The sequence below is a fragment of the Staurois parvus genome, unplaced genomic scaffold (assembly GCF_062004578.1).
Source record: "Staurois parvus isolate SC_StPar_1 unplaced genomic scaffold, SC_StPar_1.0 ptg000595l, whole genome shotgun sequence".
NCBI classification, from domain to species: Eukaryota; Metazoa; Chordata; class Amphibia; order Anura; family Ranidae; genus Staurois; species Staurois parvus.
The window spans coordinates 912,920-929,922 of record NW_028318391.1 but is presented as its reverse complement, the minus strand read 5'-3'; the positions used below and the strand labels follow the sequence as shown (position 1 = coordinate 929,922).

The window sequence follows — 17,003 nt, the reverse complement described above, 5'->3', positions numbered from 1 at the left end:
ATTACAACAGATGAGTGTGAAAGCAGCCCCAATGCACAAATGTAATAAACTATATTATTATTTATTTCAGGTACTTCTATAGCGCCGTCAATTTACGCAGCACTTTACATATATGTTGTACATTCACATCAGTCCCCGCCCCCGAGGGGCGTACAATCTACGGTCCCTAACTCACATTCATACATACACATACAGTTGTGACCAAAATTATTCAACCCCCAATGCTGTAAAGGGGTTTAGGGACTATAGTGTACATTTGGAATTGTATTCAGAATCAAATCCTACAAGGACGTTGTAACTACCCAAATGCAACTAAAATGACATCAATTGTTTATGTAATACAGTAGTAAATGGTTCTTATGTGGTTTCTTCATTGCCACAATTATTCAACCCCTTAAAGACTACCACTCTGAAGAACAGAGGTTCATACAGGTGCTTTCCATCAGGTATTGAAAACACCTGTGGATGTCACCGAGCAGCAATCAAGCATAATAAGCACCAATTAGGCAGCTTTAAAATGACTGTGATACTCAGCTCCTTCTAGACATTTACTGGTGTGGTTACAAACATGGTGAAGGCAAGAGAATGGTCCAGGAAGACAAGAGAAGAGGTGATTTCTCTTCACAGGAAGGGCAATGGCTATAAGAAGATTGCAAAGATGTTAAACATACCAAGAGACACCTTAGGAAGCATCATTCGCAAATTCAAGGCAAAGGGCACTGTTGAAACGCTACCTGGTCGTGGCAGAAAGAAGATGCTGACTTCGACTGCTGTGCGCTACCTGAAGCGTAGAGTGGAGAGAAGTCCCCGTGTGACTGCTGAGGAACTGAGAAAAGATTTGTCAGATGTGGGTACAGAAGTTTCAGCCCAGACAATAAGACGCACACTGCGTAATGAAGGCCTCCGTGCCAGAACTCCCAGGCGTACCCCCTTGCTGTCTCCAAAGAATAAGAAGAGTCGACTGCAGTATGCCAAAAGCCATGTGGACAAACCACAAAAGTTGTGGGATAGTGTTCTGTGGACTGATGAAACAAAATTAGAACTGTTTGGGCCCATGGATCAACGCTATGTTTGGAGGAGGAAGAACAAGGCCTATGATGAAAAGAACACCTTGCCTACTGTGAAGCATGGTGGAGGGTCAATCATGCTTTGGGGCTGTTTTGCTTCTGCAGGTACAGGGAAGCTTCAGCGTGTGCAAGGTACCATGAATTCTCTTCAGTACCAGGAGATATTGGATGGAAACGTGATGCAGTCCGTCACACACCTGAGGCTTGGGAGACGTTGGACCTTTCAACAGGACAATGATCCCAAGCATACCTCCAAGTCCACTAGAGCATGGTTGCAGAGGAAAGGCTGGAACATTTTGGAGTGGCCATCGCAGTCACCAGACTTAAATCCGATTGAGAACCTCTGGTGGGACTTAAAGAAAGCAGTTGCAGTGCGCAAGCCTAAGAATGTGACTGAACTGGAGGCCTTTGCCCATGAAGAATGGGCGAAGATACCCGTAGATCGCTGCAAGACACTTGTGTCAAGCTATGCTTCACGTTTAAAAGCTGTTATAACTGTAAAAGGATGCTGTACTAAGTACTAAGATTGAATGTCACTTGGGGGTTGAATAAAACTGATAATGCTGTGAGCACAGAAAAGACATTTGTGGTTATTTCATTATAACTGTTATGTTATATTTGTCTGACCTACAAGTGCCTCTTTAATGTAAATGTAAGCAAGATGACTGAATGATCAAAAGCAATGTCAAACTGGCCAAAACACTCAATTTCAGTGGGGGTTGAATAATTTTGGTCACAACTGTACTAGGGACAATTTAGCCAGGAGCCAATTCACCTCCCAGCATGTCTTTATTATTTATTAATAATAATTACATTACATTACATTACATTGAGTTTATATAGCGCCAAAGGGTTTGCTCAGCGCTGTACAATAGAGGGGGGGACAATACATGAAACATTACAGCAGCTACGAACAGCACACGAGGGGTAAGAGGGCCCTACTCTTTCGAGCTTACAATCTGGGAGGGAGGGGGTAGTGGTACAGGAGGAAGTGGCTGTGGGGGATGGAGTGGTAGGAGGAATGAAGGAGAGCAGCAGTTAGGTGAGGGTGGGGTAGGCTTCCCTGAAGAGGTGGGTTTTCAGGGAGCGCCTGAAGGTGAGGAGGGAAGGTGACAGTCTGATGGATTGGGGTAGTGAGTTCCAGAGGATGGGGGAGGACCTGGAGAAGTCTTGCAGACGTGCGTGTGAGGAGGAGACCAGGGAGCAAGATAGAAGGAGGTCCTGTGAAGAGCGAAGGGTACGGGTAGGGTGGTACTTGGGAATCAGGTCGGTGAGGTAGTTAATAATAATAATAATAATAATAATATATAGTTTATTACATTTGTACAACCTACAATTACAACAGATCAGTGTGAAAGCAGCCCCAATGCACAAATGTAATAAACTATATATTATTATTAATAATAATAATAATAATAATAAATAATACATAGTATTATTTATAATTATTTATTCATAATAATAATATTATATATATTTTATTACATTTGTACAAGCTACAATTGCAAACATTAAACAAAACAGATCAGTGTGAATGCAACCTCAATGTACAAATGTAATAAACTATATATTATTATTAATAATAATAATAATAATAATAATAAATAATACATAGGATTATGATTTATATATTCATAATAATAATATATAGTTTATTACATTTGTACATTGGGGCTGCTTTCAAACTGATCTGTTTTGTTTAAGGTTTGTAATTGTAGGTTGTACAAATGTAATAAAATATATACAATATTATTATTATTTATAAATAATACTATGTATTATTTATTATTATTATTATTATTATTAATAATAATATATAGTTTATTACATTTGTGCATTGGGGCTGCTTTCACACTGATCTGTTGTAATTGTAGGTTGTACAAATGTAATAAACTATTATTAATAATAACAATAATAATAATGAAATAAATATTAATACTACAGAGTATTATTATTTCTAATTATATAATAGTAATTAATAATGAGTGATGATTATAATAATTTATATTTATTATTATTATTTATAATAATTTATTAATAAAAAAATGTTTAATACATTTGTACATTAAACACAACAGGTGAGTGTGAAAGCCGCCCCAATCAGCTAAATAAATTCCAGGTGTATTAAATAACTTAAAACTGATCAGTATGAAAACAGACCTATTATTGTACATGAATAGTTTGCTATTATTATTACTTATTAATAATGTATTGATGATTATATTTATTATTTATATTTATTATTTATAATCATTTATTAATAATTAATAAATCCGTTAATAAATTTGTACAATCTACAATTACAAACATTACACAAAACAGATCAGTGCAAAAGCCGCCCCAATCAGTGAACTACATTCCAGGTGCAGTGAAAACATTAAGGCGTTCCACATTTTTATTTTTTTTATTTTTTTAGAAAGCAGCCACAGCCTGAACAGAAAGGCCTATGCCCTGCCAGCAATGCCGCAGAGAAGGACCCTTGCTCTCTGTATGGAAGCCCCCGGGGCCGGAGCTCATCAACCAACTGGCAGCACAGGTTACCCTAGCAGCGGTGCTATAGGTCTGACTCAGCAGGGGGCATGCCGGAACCTCTGCAGAGAGACGGCTGCTTCCCGCAGACAGGAAGGGTCTCATTGGTCAGCATGCTGGCAGGGGATGGGCTTCTCTACTCCGGGCTGTAGCTGCTTTACAAAGAACATGATCTGTAACAATTTGCATACCTTTTAGGTTTGATGAGTCTGACAACTTTTTGAAGTTGAGGATTTTGCCGGCAATTAGTTGTCGGTTGTGTCAGACATTCTGTAATCGAAGGGGATTTGTTTTCTTGCGTCTTCGCATGCCTCACACACGTTTGTACTGCTACAGTGCCGCCATTAGTAAATGACATCAATTATGTACACAAGAGTCCGCCGCTTTCCTCCGCACTGGCAGGACTGACGGCCTGACACAGGAACTGAGGAACTGCAAACCACAATCACCGCGCAGCATTCCTAAGGGGGAAGCGAGGCCTGTATGTGCAATGAGCAAATGATGCTGCTTATCTATGAACGACACAAATGTCTGACGCAGATCAGCCCCATGATGTAGCCCCTCACCTTGCTACAAGGTTACAATGTACAGTCTGATCACTGGGGGAGGGGAGACTGAGGAAATGCCTCCTCCTTCTACAAAGTTACAATGTACAGTCTGACCACTGGGGGAGGGGAGACTGAGGAAATTACTCCTCCTCCTTCTACAAAGGTACAATGTACCGTCTGATCACTGGGGGAGGGGAGACTGAGGAAATGCTTCTTTCTTCTTCTACAAAGTTACAATGTACAGTCTGATCACTGGGGGAGGGGAGACTGAGGCAATGCCTCCTTCTCCTTCTACAAAGTTACAATGTGCAGTCTGATCACTGGGGGAGGGGAGACTGAGGAAATGCCTTCTCCTCCTTCTACAAAGTTACAATGTACAGTCTGATCACTGGGGGAGGGGAGACTGAGGAAATGCTTCCTCCTCCTCCTCCTACAAAGTTACAGTGTACAGTCTGGGGGGCAGAGTCTATAGACTCTTCCATTAGTTATGACTCCATCACATCATTTCTCAGGTTTCTGTTCTTAAAAATTTAATGTTTTTAAAAGGCGTGAAAATGAAGCCATTATTTCTTAATTAGCCGGCTGAGGAGCACATGGAGGACAATTCATCTCTAGGACCAGATGGGGACAGCCGATGCAAAAGGGGGACTCTGATGGGGACAGCCGATGCAAAAGGGGGACTCTGATGGGGACAGCCGATGCAAAAGGGGGACTCTGATGGGGACAGCCGATGCAAAAGGGGGACTCTGATGGGGACAGCCGATGCAAAAGGGGGACTCTGATGGGGACAGCCGATGCAAAAGGGGGACTCTGATGGGGACAGCCGATGCAAAAGGGGGACTCTGATGGGGACAGCCGATGCAAAAGGGGGACTCTGATGGGGACAGCCGATGCAAAAGGGGGACTCTGATGGGGACAGCCGATGCAAAAAGAGGGACTCTGATGGGGACAGCCGATGCAAAAAGAGGGACTCTGATGGGGACAGCCGATGCAAAAAGAGGGACTCTGATGGGGACAGCCGATGCAAAAAGAGGGACTCTGATGGGGACAGCCGATGTAAAAGAGGGACTCTGATGGGGACAGCCGATGCAAAAGGGGGACTCTGATGGGGACAGCCGATGCAAAAGGGGGACTCTGATGGGGACAGCCGATGCAAAAAGAGGGACTCTGATGGGGACAGCCGATGCAAAAAGAGGGACTCTGATGGGGACAGCCGATGCAAAAAGAGGGACTCTGATGGGGACAGCCGATGCAAAAAGAGGGACTCTGATGGGGACAGCCGATGCAAAAAGAGGGACTCTGATGGGGACAGCCGATGTAAAAGAGGGACTCTGATGGGGACAGCCGATGTAAAAGAGGGACTCTGATGGGGACAGCCGATGTAAAAGAGGGACTCTGATGGGGACAGCCGATGCAAAAGAGGGACTCTGATGGGGACAGCCGATGCAAAAGAGGGACTCTGATGGGGACAGCCGATGTAAAAGAGGGACTCTGATGGGGACAGCCGATGTAAAAGAGGGACTCTGATGGGGACAGCCGATGTAAAAGAGGGACTCTGATGGGGACAGCCGATGTAAAAGAGGGACTCTGATGGGGACAGCCGATGTAAAAGAGGGACTCTGATGGGGACAGCCGATGCAAAAGAGGGACTCTGATGGGGACAGCCGATGCAAAAGAGGGACTCTGATGGGACACCTGATGTAAATGGGGACTCCTGGTGGGTGTTTAATATTTATTTTTGTAACTTTATTCTGCATAAAACATTTAACAGTGTTGCTACATGATATAATTAATGAGGGCGTGTTTAGGGGTGGAACTAGGGGCGGGGCATGGTAGGGGTTGGGTGGGGCAACTGGTGGCGAGTAACTAGGCCTGGCTTGTAGCTCAGGACTGGGAATTTTGAGCCCTGAAATGGACACAGAGAAACAAACTTCTATTTCTTCAAAATAACAAAAGAGAGAAATCTGAAACAAAGTTTGTTAAAATCCCTTCAATGTACATAGACCACCCGGGGGGGAGGGGGGGGATTTTCCTCAACAAAAGTGGAGTTACTCTTTAAAAAGTAGGTTCTGCTTTTTTTTCACGTTAAATGAAAAGGTGAGACAACTCTGGCCACCCCTCTGGACTCTGCTATACATGGCGGCCATGATGCCCAATGCTACTGGCCTAGCGGTCGGTACATCACAATACACAGTCCCGGAGTGAGTATCTATTATGATGCTCACAATGGCAAGGCGCTCATTGGTCAGTGCAGCCACGCGACAATGAAAGAGTCCCAAAAGAAAGGAGTCCCAAAACCATTGCTCAGCGTGGTCAGGCTGACCAGTAAGTTCTTTCCATTGGGGGCATTATCATGGATGCTAAGTCTTGGGCTGCACCATTGCAGTATATGGACCATCACACAGGGGTGTGCAGCGGGGTCAGGAGGGGTGGCAATGATATTTGGAGTTAGCTCACATTTTCATTTTTCGAGATTTTTCGAAATTACAACTAAAAAAAAAAAAAGAAAGAAAAATTTGGTTGCAATACTCCCCTTTAATCACATTCTGTCCCTGCCATCTAGATGTCTGAGGTATTTTGGGTTCAATGGTGGCCAGCTACATTCAACTTACTTCCTCAGTGTCCATAGACTTTCAGTTACAACCACAATGGTGAGATTTCCTGCAGTAGTTTGTGTCTCTGCCCCTCCCACAATGGGGAGATTTCCCCCAGTAGTTTGTGTCTCTGCCCCTCCCACAATGGGGAGATTTCCCCCAGTAGTTTGTGTCTCTGCCCCTCCCACAATGGGGAGATTTCCCCCAGTAGTTTGTGTCTCTGCCCCTCCCACAATGGGGAGATTTCTCTCCAGTAGTTTGTGTCTCTGCCCCTCCCACAATGGGGAGTATTCCCCCAGTACTTTGTGTCTCTGTCCCTCCCACAATGGGGAGATTTCCCAGCAATAGTTTGTGTCTCTGCCCCTCCCACAATGGGGAGATTTCCTGCAGTACTTTGTGTCTCTGCCCTTCCCACAATGGTGAGTATTCCCCGCAGTAGTTTGTGTCTCTGCCCCTCCCACAATGGGGAGATTTCTCTCCAGTAGTTTGTGTCTCTGCCCCTCCCACAATGGTGAGATTTCCCGCAGTAGTTTGGGTTTCGGCCCCTCCCACAATGGGGAGGTTTCCTGCAGTAGTTTATGTCTCTGCCCCTCCCACAATGGTGAGATTTCCCCCAGTAGTTTGGGTTTCTGCCCCTCCCACAATGGTGAGATTTCCCGCAGTAGTTTGGGTTTCGGCCCCTCCCACAATGGTGAGATTTCCCTGCAGATTTTGGGTTTCTGCCCCTCCCACAATGGTGAGATTTCCCTCCAGTAGTTTGCGTCTTTGCCCCTCCCACAATGGGGAGATTTCCCTCTAGTAGTTTGTGTCTCTGCCCCTCCCACAATGGGGAGATTTCCCTCCAGTAGTTTGTGTCTCTGCCCCTCCCACAATGGTGAGATTTCCTGCAGTACTTTGTGTCTTTGCCCCTCCCACAATGGTGAGATTTCCTGCAGTACTTTGTGTCTTTGCCCCTCCCACAATAGGACTTCTCCAAGCAGTAGTTTGTGTCTCTGCTCCTCCCACAATGCTAAACACAGCAATATGAAGACACATGTTCTCCCCTCAGTTCTTTTTTTGGTTCAATTAAAAAGTTAAAGTTCCGTGTGTTTGCTGTTCTATATGATTTCTTCAGGAGTCTCACAAATAGAAGAGACATTGATAACATTTAGTAAGAACCCAAAGCGCTGAATCCTCTCCTACCTGATAGAGCCAATCATATATGGCTGGGCCAGCTGGACCACAATGGCACCACTGCCGAGCTGGTGGCAGGTGTAACCCGAGTCCCAGTCGTAATTCTTGGTGTCTCCATTCAGCAGGGCGTTGCGGCTCCGACTCACACCCTCAATCACGCTGGCCGACTCGGTGATGGTGGCCACGTTTTCTGCGGGGACTGAAGAGCCATAACAGAGAATTAGTGAGGTGAAACTTCGAGACATTCAGAAGAAGGTTACAGAGTCAAACACAGTCATGTCTGGTGTTACGGGGCTCTTCTATGAGGATAGAAACTTGGAGGACTCCGCTCCTTCCTCTATAATTCTCCTCTCCTGAAATACTCTGCACTGCTGGAGGACTCCGCTCCTTCCTCTATAATTCTCCTTTCCTGAAATACTCTGCACTGCTGGAGGACTCCGCCCCTTCCTCTATAACTCTCCTCTCCCGAAAAACTCTGCTCTGCTGGAGGACTCCGCTCCTTCCTCTATACCTCTCCTCTCCTGAAATACTCTGCACTGCTGGAGGACTCCGCTCCTTCCTCTATACCTCTCCTCTCCTGAAATACTCTGCGCTGCTGGAGGACTCCGCTCCTTGCTCTATAACTCTCCTCTCCTGAAATACTCTGCACTGCTGGAGGACTCCGCTCCTTCCTCTAAAATTCTCCTCTCCTGAAATACTCTGCACTGCTGGAGGACTCCGCTCCTTCCTCTAAAATTCTCCTCTCCTGAAATACTCTGCAATGCCGGAGGACTCCCCTCCTTCCTCTATAACTCCTCTCCTGAAATACTCTGCACTGCTGGAGGACTCCGCACCTTCCTACATAATCTCCTCTCCTGAAATTCTCTGCACTCCCAAGGGGTGGATATATTTGCATTTACATACACTACCAGACCATCATGAGCTTGCTGGACATCCCATTCCAAAACTATGGCCATTAATATGGAGTTTCTGCCTTTGCAACGAACATCCTTAACTCTTCCAGGTGGGTTTTTCTCCAAGATTTTGCAGGGTGTCTGTGGGAATTTGTCCCCATGTGTGAGGTCAGGTACTGATGTTGGATGAGAAGACCTGGCTTGACATCTAATGTTCCAATCCATCCCAAAGGTGTTCAATAGGGCTGAGATCAGGGCCCTGTACAGTACTCTTTATGAGCTTGTTGGACATCCTATTCCAAAACGATGGCCATTATTATGGAGTTGCCCCCCCTCCATGGTCATTAATTTGGAGTTGCCCACATTGTGGCTATACCATCCTCCACTCTTCTGGGAAGACTTTCCACAAGATTTGATGGGCATCTTTGGGAATTTACGCCCATTCGTGAGGTCAGGAACAGATATTGGATGAGAAGACCTGGCTCACCATTGGTGTTCCAATTCATCCCAAAAGGTGTTCACAGTAGGGTTCAGGTCAGGGATCTGTGCAGGACACTCAAGTTTCCCCACACCAAACTGGTCAAAACTATGTCTTTATGGAGCTGGCTTTGTACACAGGGGACAGTCATGGTGGAACATCAAAGGGTTTTCACCAAACTGTTACCACAAGGTTGGAAGAGCAGAATTGTCGACAATATCTTCACATGCTGCAGTATTAACCGTATCCTTTCACTTAAAACTATGGCCATTAATATGGCATCACCCTCTTCCCCCCCACCACGGCCATTAATACATAGCTTTCCCCCTTTGTGGCTACACCGTCGTCCACTCTTCTGGGAAGAATTTCCGCAAGATGCAGGAGGGTGTCTTTGGAAATTTGCACCCATTGGTGAGGTCAGGTTCTGATGTTGGATGAGGAGACCTGGCTAGCATCAGTGTTTCAATCCATCGTGCTCAGTAGGGTTGAGGTCATGGTTCTACAGGACACCCGAGTTCCTCCACACCTAACTGGTCAAACCATGTCTATATGGAGCTGGCTCTACACAGGGGCACAGTTGTGGTGGAACAGAAAAGGGTCTTCACCAAACTGCTGCCAGAAGGTTGGACATGGTCTAAAAAGAACGTTGAAAACGGAAGTATTAACAGGAACATCTGAGCTTAATTGCTTTATACTGGCAAAGCTGCTTTGGCTATTGGAGGCAATTATCCTTTCAAGGGCCAATAAGAACGGCCAGCATCATCCCACTTCATGGTGCTGAAAGCTGGCACTGTGCTACACGCTGAGCTCTCCCTGGCTCTTCGTAAGTGGCAGGTTAACAAATGGTTATAATTGCAGCTCAAACTCAAATTCTTATTCTGCCTTGAGGGGTCCGGTCCGCGTGCCGCTCCCGTCCCGAATTCCCATCCCGTCTTTCATGGCTGCATAATAAATTTATTAAAAACACCATCTGGAAGGGACGGCGCTGCCGGCCGTTGTCACCCTCAGGAGTTTCCATCCTCCGCTCCTGTCACTTTGTTTACAGGAACACATTGCCAAACATAGCAATATCCTTGGAATCCAAGTTTTCTTCGACACAAATACAGTTTAAAGAGAACCAGTCGGTTACTTACTTCTCTGACCTTGGGGGGGGGGGGGGTAGGAATAGGATCAAGCACAAAGCCTGATCTTCAGAATGGTAGAAAATAAGAGCGTCAAGCTTTTATCGGCTCTCCTGGTAATGTTTTTTTCTTTGCAGGAACAGTTTCAAGTGTTTCAAGGCTTTTGAAGTCCACCTACATTAGGTCTTGGGAATATTGCACTGGGGGAACCTGGTTGGAAAAACGGTGGTCTATTTATCCATGCCTTCATGAATGGCACCAGGTAATTATAGGCCTGCCAACCTACTGTTTAAAGATGCACCCCAGTAGAGAAGCTGTTCAAGACGTGTTTCAGGGCTTGAAGTCCACCTTCATTGGGTCTTAGAAATATTGAAGTCCAGTAGAAAAAGGTGTCAAAGACCATGCAAGAACAGAATGCTGTAGTTGCTGACTTTTCAAAATCATGCACTTACAAGTGTCTAGAGTCCAGTGCTGTCTTTCCGCAACTGATTCCTTTTCTCACTGGTGCCTCCATCTTGAATATGGGACCTGGAGGAACCACAGTCAGCCCCACACTGACCATGCACAATCTAAGGCAGTGTTTTGTTAATGGTCCTGCAGCCTCCTAGGAGGCTTCAAGAGGGGAGGGGGCAAGGCAAGGGACGGCACCCTTACCTAGATGAGGAATGCAGAAGTGGAGGTGGATACTCATAAATTAGTTGAGAGAGGTAGGTTGTCGGTGCTGGCTTATTTTTAAAGATTCTCTTTGCCTGGTTGTCATGTTGATCCAAAGGCTCTGAAACTGAGTCATACCCTGAGTTTGGACCTGCTGCAGGCTACTGGATGAGCCCTGAAGTCAGAAAAAGCTAGGAAAATTCCAAAGAGGAGCAGAGCGGTGCAGGATGTGATAACCAGCAGATCTAAGTAAATTTAAAGAGCCGCAACATGTTATGTGCTTGGAATACACCCTCCTACGAAGAAGATCCTCAGATTGGAGTTGCTGTAGATGAACTTTGTCCGTAAAAAGCTTCTCTTGTAGACAAGAGCTGACCCACTGGGGAGAAATCCACGATTAAACTGGTAAATGCCTCACCATATTGAGAGTGGTAGGTAGACATCGGTAATATCGCCCCGCTGTCCCTGCACCTCCACTGAACGCCAGGCATGTTTTCATTTTCCAAGTCAGCTCAAAGCTTTACAAACTCCTCACAGTTCTAATAAAGCAGAAAAGTCTTCCAGGAAGTTCACCTTCCTTCTAAATTAGTCTATAATTAGTTTCTGACTCAAAATCAATCATTTAATTAGTAACAGAAGCTTGGACATCTATCAGAAGTCGTATTTCCTTCCAGCGTCACTTTTTACTGATCTACAGCTGGGGAGGAATGAAGCTGATGTGCAGTTAGCATGTCACTAGTACAGTGAAGAACCCTTCACACAGCGCACAGGAGCAGCCCAGCTGCTACAAGGAGCATACAGGAATGGCGAAACGGCCGCAGGGAGGGCAACGGACCGGTCCAACGGCCGCAGGGAGGGCAACGGACCGGTCCAACGGCCGCAGGGAGGGCAACGGACCGGTCCAACGGCCGCAGGGAGGGCAACGGACCGGTCCAACGGCCGCAGGGAGGGCAACGGACCGGTCCAACGGCCGCAGGGAGGGCAACGGACCGGTCCAACGGCCGCAGGGAGGGCAACGGACCGGTCCAACGGCCGCAGGGAGGGCCACGGACCGGTCCAACGGCCGCAGGGAGGGCCACGGACCGGTCCAACGGCCGCAGGGAGGGCCACGGACCGGTCCAACGGCCGCAGGGAGGGCAACGGACCGGTCCAACGGCCGCAGGGAGGGCAACGGACCGGCCCAACGGCCGCAGGGAGGGCAACGGACCAGCCCAACGGCCGCAGGGAGGGCAACGGACCAGCCCAACGGCCGCAGGGAGGGCACTGGACCGCCCAACGGCCGCAGGGAGCACATCGGACCGTCCCAACGGCTGCAGGGAGTGCAGAGAACTGGCCCAATGGCTGCAGGAAGCACAAAACCAGCTTTACGGCCACAGGGCGCACAAAACCAGCTTTACGGCCACAGAGCGCACAGAAACGGCCCTACGGCCTCAGAGCGCACACAACTGGCTCACAAATGCAGGGCACACAGAACAAGTGAACTGGTAATAGAGCACACAGGAGAAGCCAACCGGTACAAATCACACAGAATCTCACAGGTACAGAGCACACAGGACATGCCCGCTGGTCGTAAAGTGCACAGGACCAGCCAATGGCTGCAGGGCACACAGGGTTACCAATGGCTGCAGGGCACACAAGGTTACCAATGGCTGCAGGGCACACAAACCCAGCTAATAGCTGCATATTACACAGACAGGCCAATGGCAGCAGAACACACAGGAGCAGTCAAATGCTGCAGAGTGCACAGGACCAGCTGACTGACTGCAGAGTGTGCAAAAAGAGCCAATTTCTGGACAGCACAAAGGTCCAGCCAATGGGCCTCAGAGTGCACAGGCACGACCAATGGTCGCAGTGCATTCAGGATGCCAACTGTAAGGGTCCAGGGACTGGCTGCAGAGCACACAGGACTAGCTGACTGGCTGCAGAGTGCATAGGAACAACCAACGGCACCATGGAACACAAGATGTCATTTGCAATGGTCCATGGGCAGGCTGCAGAACATTTAGTAGTAGGCAGCGACAAATATCACATTTGTAACAATATAAAGGCAATGTATCTAAGATATCTCAGGTACAATTTAATAATGATAGGATTAAATATATAAAATGTATCTGTAAGAAAAGTCCTGTCTATACAACAGCCATGGAGACTGTGGCCGCCGGGTAATGAAGTTCTTTCAGCCATCTTTGGTTATCCATGGATCTTTTCTGAAACTGTAGAATCAGAAACTGGAGATAAAACTTCTCCAGATCCGATCACAGAAGAGTAGAGACGTACAGAGTCGGGTCTCTTACCTATCAGGCCTCTCTCCAGGGTGAAGGATTTATGGGTGAACATACATTCAAAGGCCACCAGATGGAAGACCTTGTTGACCGTGTTGTGAGTCCCCACAATCCTGATGTACCTGAAAGACATAAAAAACAGGGAGATCAGGCACATCACCCCGGGGGTATACAGACTTTTATAGATCAGCAATACAAACTCAGTATGGCACAGTCTAGGTAACTCTGCCCCCCCCCCCCCCGTTGCAGTCTAGTAGTTGGGTTCAAATTTTGATTGTGTAGGATGAAGGTCTCCCCAGACTCTGGATGGGTGTAGGGTTTGGTAGGCTTTGGTTGTGTAGGTTGAAGGTCTCCCCAGACTCTGGATGGATGTAGGGTTTGGTAGGCTTTGGTTGTGTAGGATGAAGGTCTCTCCAGACTCTGGATGGGTGTAGGGTTTGGTAGACTTTGGTTGTGTAGGTTGAAGGTCTCCCCAGACTCTGGATGGGTGTAGGGTTTGGTAGGCTTTGGTTGTGTAGGATGAAGGTCTCCCCAGACTCTGAATGGGTGTAGGGTTTGGTAGGCTTTGGTTGTGTAGGATGAAGGTCTCCCCAGACTCTGGATGGGTGTAGGGTTTGGTAGGCTTTGGTTTTGTAGGTTGAAGGTATCCCCAGACTCTGGATGGGTGTAGGCTTTGGTTGTGTAGGATGAAGGTCTCCCCAGACTCTGGATGGGTGTAGGGTTTGGTAGGCTTTGGTTGTGTAGGATGAAGGTCTCCCCAGACTCTGGATGGGTGTAGGCTTTGGTAGGCCTATACTGAGGTTATGTAACTGGTCCTCATACAACAAATAACCTGAAAGAATTATTCTTACAGTTGGCTGTGAGGAACAAAGGTCTGTAACTGAACGGCTTGACAATGGTACCCGGGAGGAGACACTACAAGATGCCCGATATAGCTGGTACCCGCAGCGTGTGTCTGTCACTAAGGGTTTCTTCTCTCCGACCTGTGTCCGCTCCTCTGCAGAGTGACAGGCAGGGACGAGGCAATGTGCCAAATGCTCACCATAGGTTTTAACCCCATTTTTCCAAACAAATGCATTGCATGCAGTTGTGGGGCATTAGTGATGCTTCAACATTCGCTTACTGTTCACCGAGCAAAGCAAAGAGACTGTGGCATGTGAACACCCCTGTTGCAGCACACACCCCCTACCCGGAAATACAAAATCATATATACAGTTGTGTTCAAAATAATAGTCAGACATCACTAACCAGATCAATCACTGTTTTTGGTGGAAATGATATTTCTACATGGCACATAATTTCCTAGCAGGTGTAGTAGAGTCATAGAAATCCAACAGACCCGACAGTCATGACATGCATGCTGCTGATTCTGTGTCATTGAATCACTCATTGAAAGGGGCGTGTTCAAAATAATAGCAGTGTGGAGTTCTATTAGTGAGGTCATTCATTCTTTGATAAACAGGTGGCAGTTATTGCCCTTATTTAAGGAAGGAAGGCAGCAAATGTTGGACATGCTGGTTACAGTGCATTTCTCTCTGAAATCCTGAGGAAAATGGGTCGTTCCAGACATTGTTCAGAAGAACAGCGTACCTTGATTAAAAAGTTGATTGGAGGGGAAAACATATAAAGAAGTGCAGAAAATGATTGGCTGCTCAGCTAAAATGATGGCAAATGCTTTAAAATGGCAACCAAAACCTGAAAGATGTGGAAGAAAGCGAAAAACCACCATTGGAATGGATAGAAGAATAGCCAAAATGGGGCGGACTCAGCCAACAATCAGCTCCAGGAAGATGAAAGAAGGTGTGACGTTCCCTGTGAGGACTGTTACAATTAGAAGACGTCGATGTGAAGCCAAGCTATCTGCAAGAAGTCCCCGCAAAGTCCCACTGTTGGGAAAAAGACATGTGCTGAAGAGGTTACAATCTGCCAAAGAGCACATTGACTGGCCTAAAGAGAAATGGCGCAACATTTTGTGGACTGATGGAAGTAAGATTGTTCTTTTTGGGTCTAGTGGGCGGAGACAGTTTGTCAGACGACCCCCAAACACTGAATTCAACCCACAGTACACTGTGAAGACTGTGAAGCATGGTGGTGCAAGCATCATGATATGGAGATGTTTCTCATACTACGGTGTTGGGCCTATTTATCACATACCAGGGATCATGGATCAGTTTGAATCCATCAGAATACTTGAAGAGGTCATGCTGCCTTATGCTGAAGAGGAAATGCCCTTGAAATGGGGGTTCCAACAAGACAACGACCCCAAACACACCAGTAAACGTGCAACATCTTGGTTCCAGACCAACAAGATGGACGTTATGGAGTGGCCAGCCCAATCCCTGGATCTTCGTCCAATAGAAAACTTGTGGGGTGACATCAAAAATGCAGTTTCTGAGGCAAAACCAAGAAATAGAGAAGAACTGTGGAATGTGGTCCAATCATCCTGGGCTGGAATACCTGATCACAGGGGCCAGAAGTTGGGTGACTCCATGCAACACAGATGTACAGCAGTTCTCAGAAACAGTGCGACTACAACCAAATATTCATGAAGTCATTCAAAGGAAAGCAAAATCTTCAAACATTTCTCAGTTTATATAGTGAATGTTTGAGTTTGTAAAGAAGAATACAAACACGGCCATTTTTTTGAACCGTCTAATATTCACTTTTCTTCCATTTTTTTTTTAGAGGAACAACACAAATTTGATGTATTTTTCTTCATGTTGTGATTTGGAATAGAATGTGTCGTGTTCCCAATGCATTTGTGTGGATGGAAATAAAAGTATTAGAAGGATTTTCAGCTTTATTTACTTTTTTCATCACACTGCTATTATTTTGAACACAACTGTATATATATGTGGCATGTGAACACCCCTGTTGCAGCACGCGCCCTCTACCTGGAAATACAAAATCATATATATATAGTGTGTGTGTGATTTTGCGCAGCCCTATAGTAGTAGTTCTGCTATAGGGCAGTCAGGAAGCAATTAAAGAGAACCTGTCACCTAAAAATCATCACATAGGGGAATTTCTGCATCAAAATATGTTTTTGGTGCGTTTTTTTTTTTTACTCGCCAAATATGCACCAAAAATGCGAAAAGCAGGATTTCTAACACTGCAAGGAAAGCGCAAAAGGGATGCATTTTTTTTAAACTTTTCTCATGCCTTTTTTAACCTCCCTGGCGGTCTAAATAATCAATATTAATGAATGTCAAAGTGGTACATGTTTTGCATGGAAATTTGTTGTTTTTTATTGTAGGCCTGTAACTTTTAGGAATAACTCACTGAAATCTGTCCGAACAAGAGTCTAGTAAACATCCCGGGGAGGATAAAATTTGAAACACGAAATCATAAATTATAATAAAATAATTATAAAAAATAATAATATAATAATAATAATAATACATTTAATTCCATAAAGTAATCAAAACAAAAACACTGAAATGTGAAATATAGCGCCAAGTTCGCACATCGCTGAGCAAAGTCGCAGAATCGTTTTCAGTGTCTGATGAGGAATTTCCCCCACCAATCATTATCACTCAATTCTGCAAGTGGTTCTGATTTACTATCGCTGTTCTCTAGCCGGTTCAAAACCGCGTCTGACCTAAAGGGACGCTTTTTGGGCGCCATGAACGTTTCTCAGTTTCCAGGCAGAAAGAACAGTAAA

At 45.9% G+C, this 17,003-nt stretch overlaps 1 protein-coding gene across 2 annotated transcripts in view; it reads right to left on the bottom strand.

Annotated features, from left to right (window-relative positions):
* Positions 1–17,003, bottom strand: part of BTBD9 (BTB domain containing 9) — a 312,168-nt gene that overhangs the window by 114,402 nt on the left and 180,763 nt on the right. For both annotated transcript variants that reach the window (XM_089692566.1, XM_089692565.1), the window contains exons 7-8: positions 13,352–13,461; positions 7,921–8,110 (exon numbers count right to left, since the gene is read on the bottom strand). In XM_089692566.1, the coding sequence (XP_089548692.1) occupies positions 7,921–8,110; positions 13,352–13,461 (300 nt within the window). The remainder of the gene's footprint in view (positions 1–7,920; positions 8,111–13,351; positions 13,462–17,003) is intronic.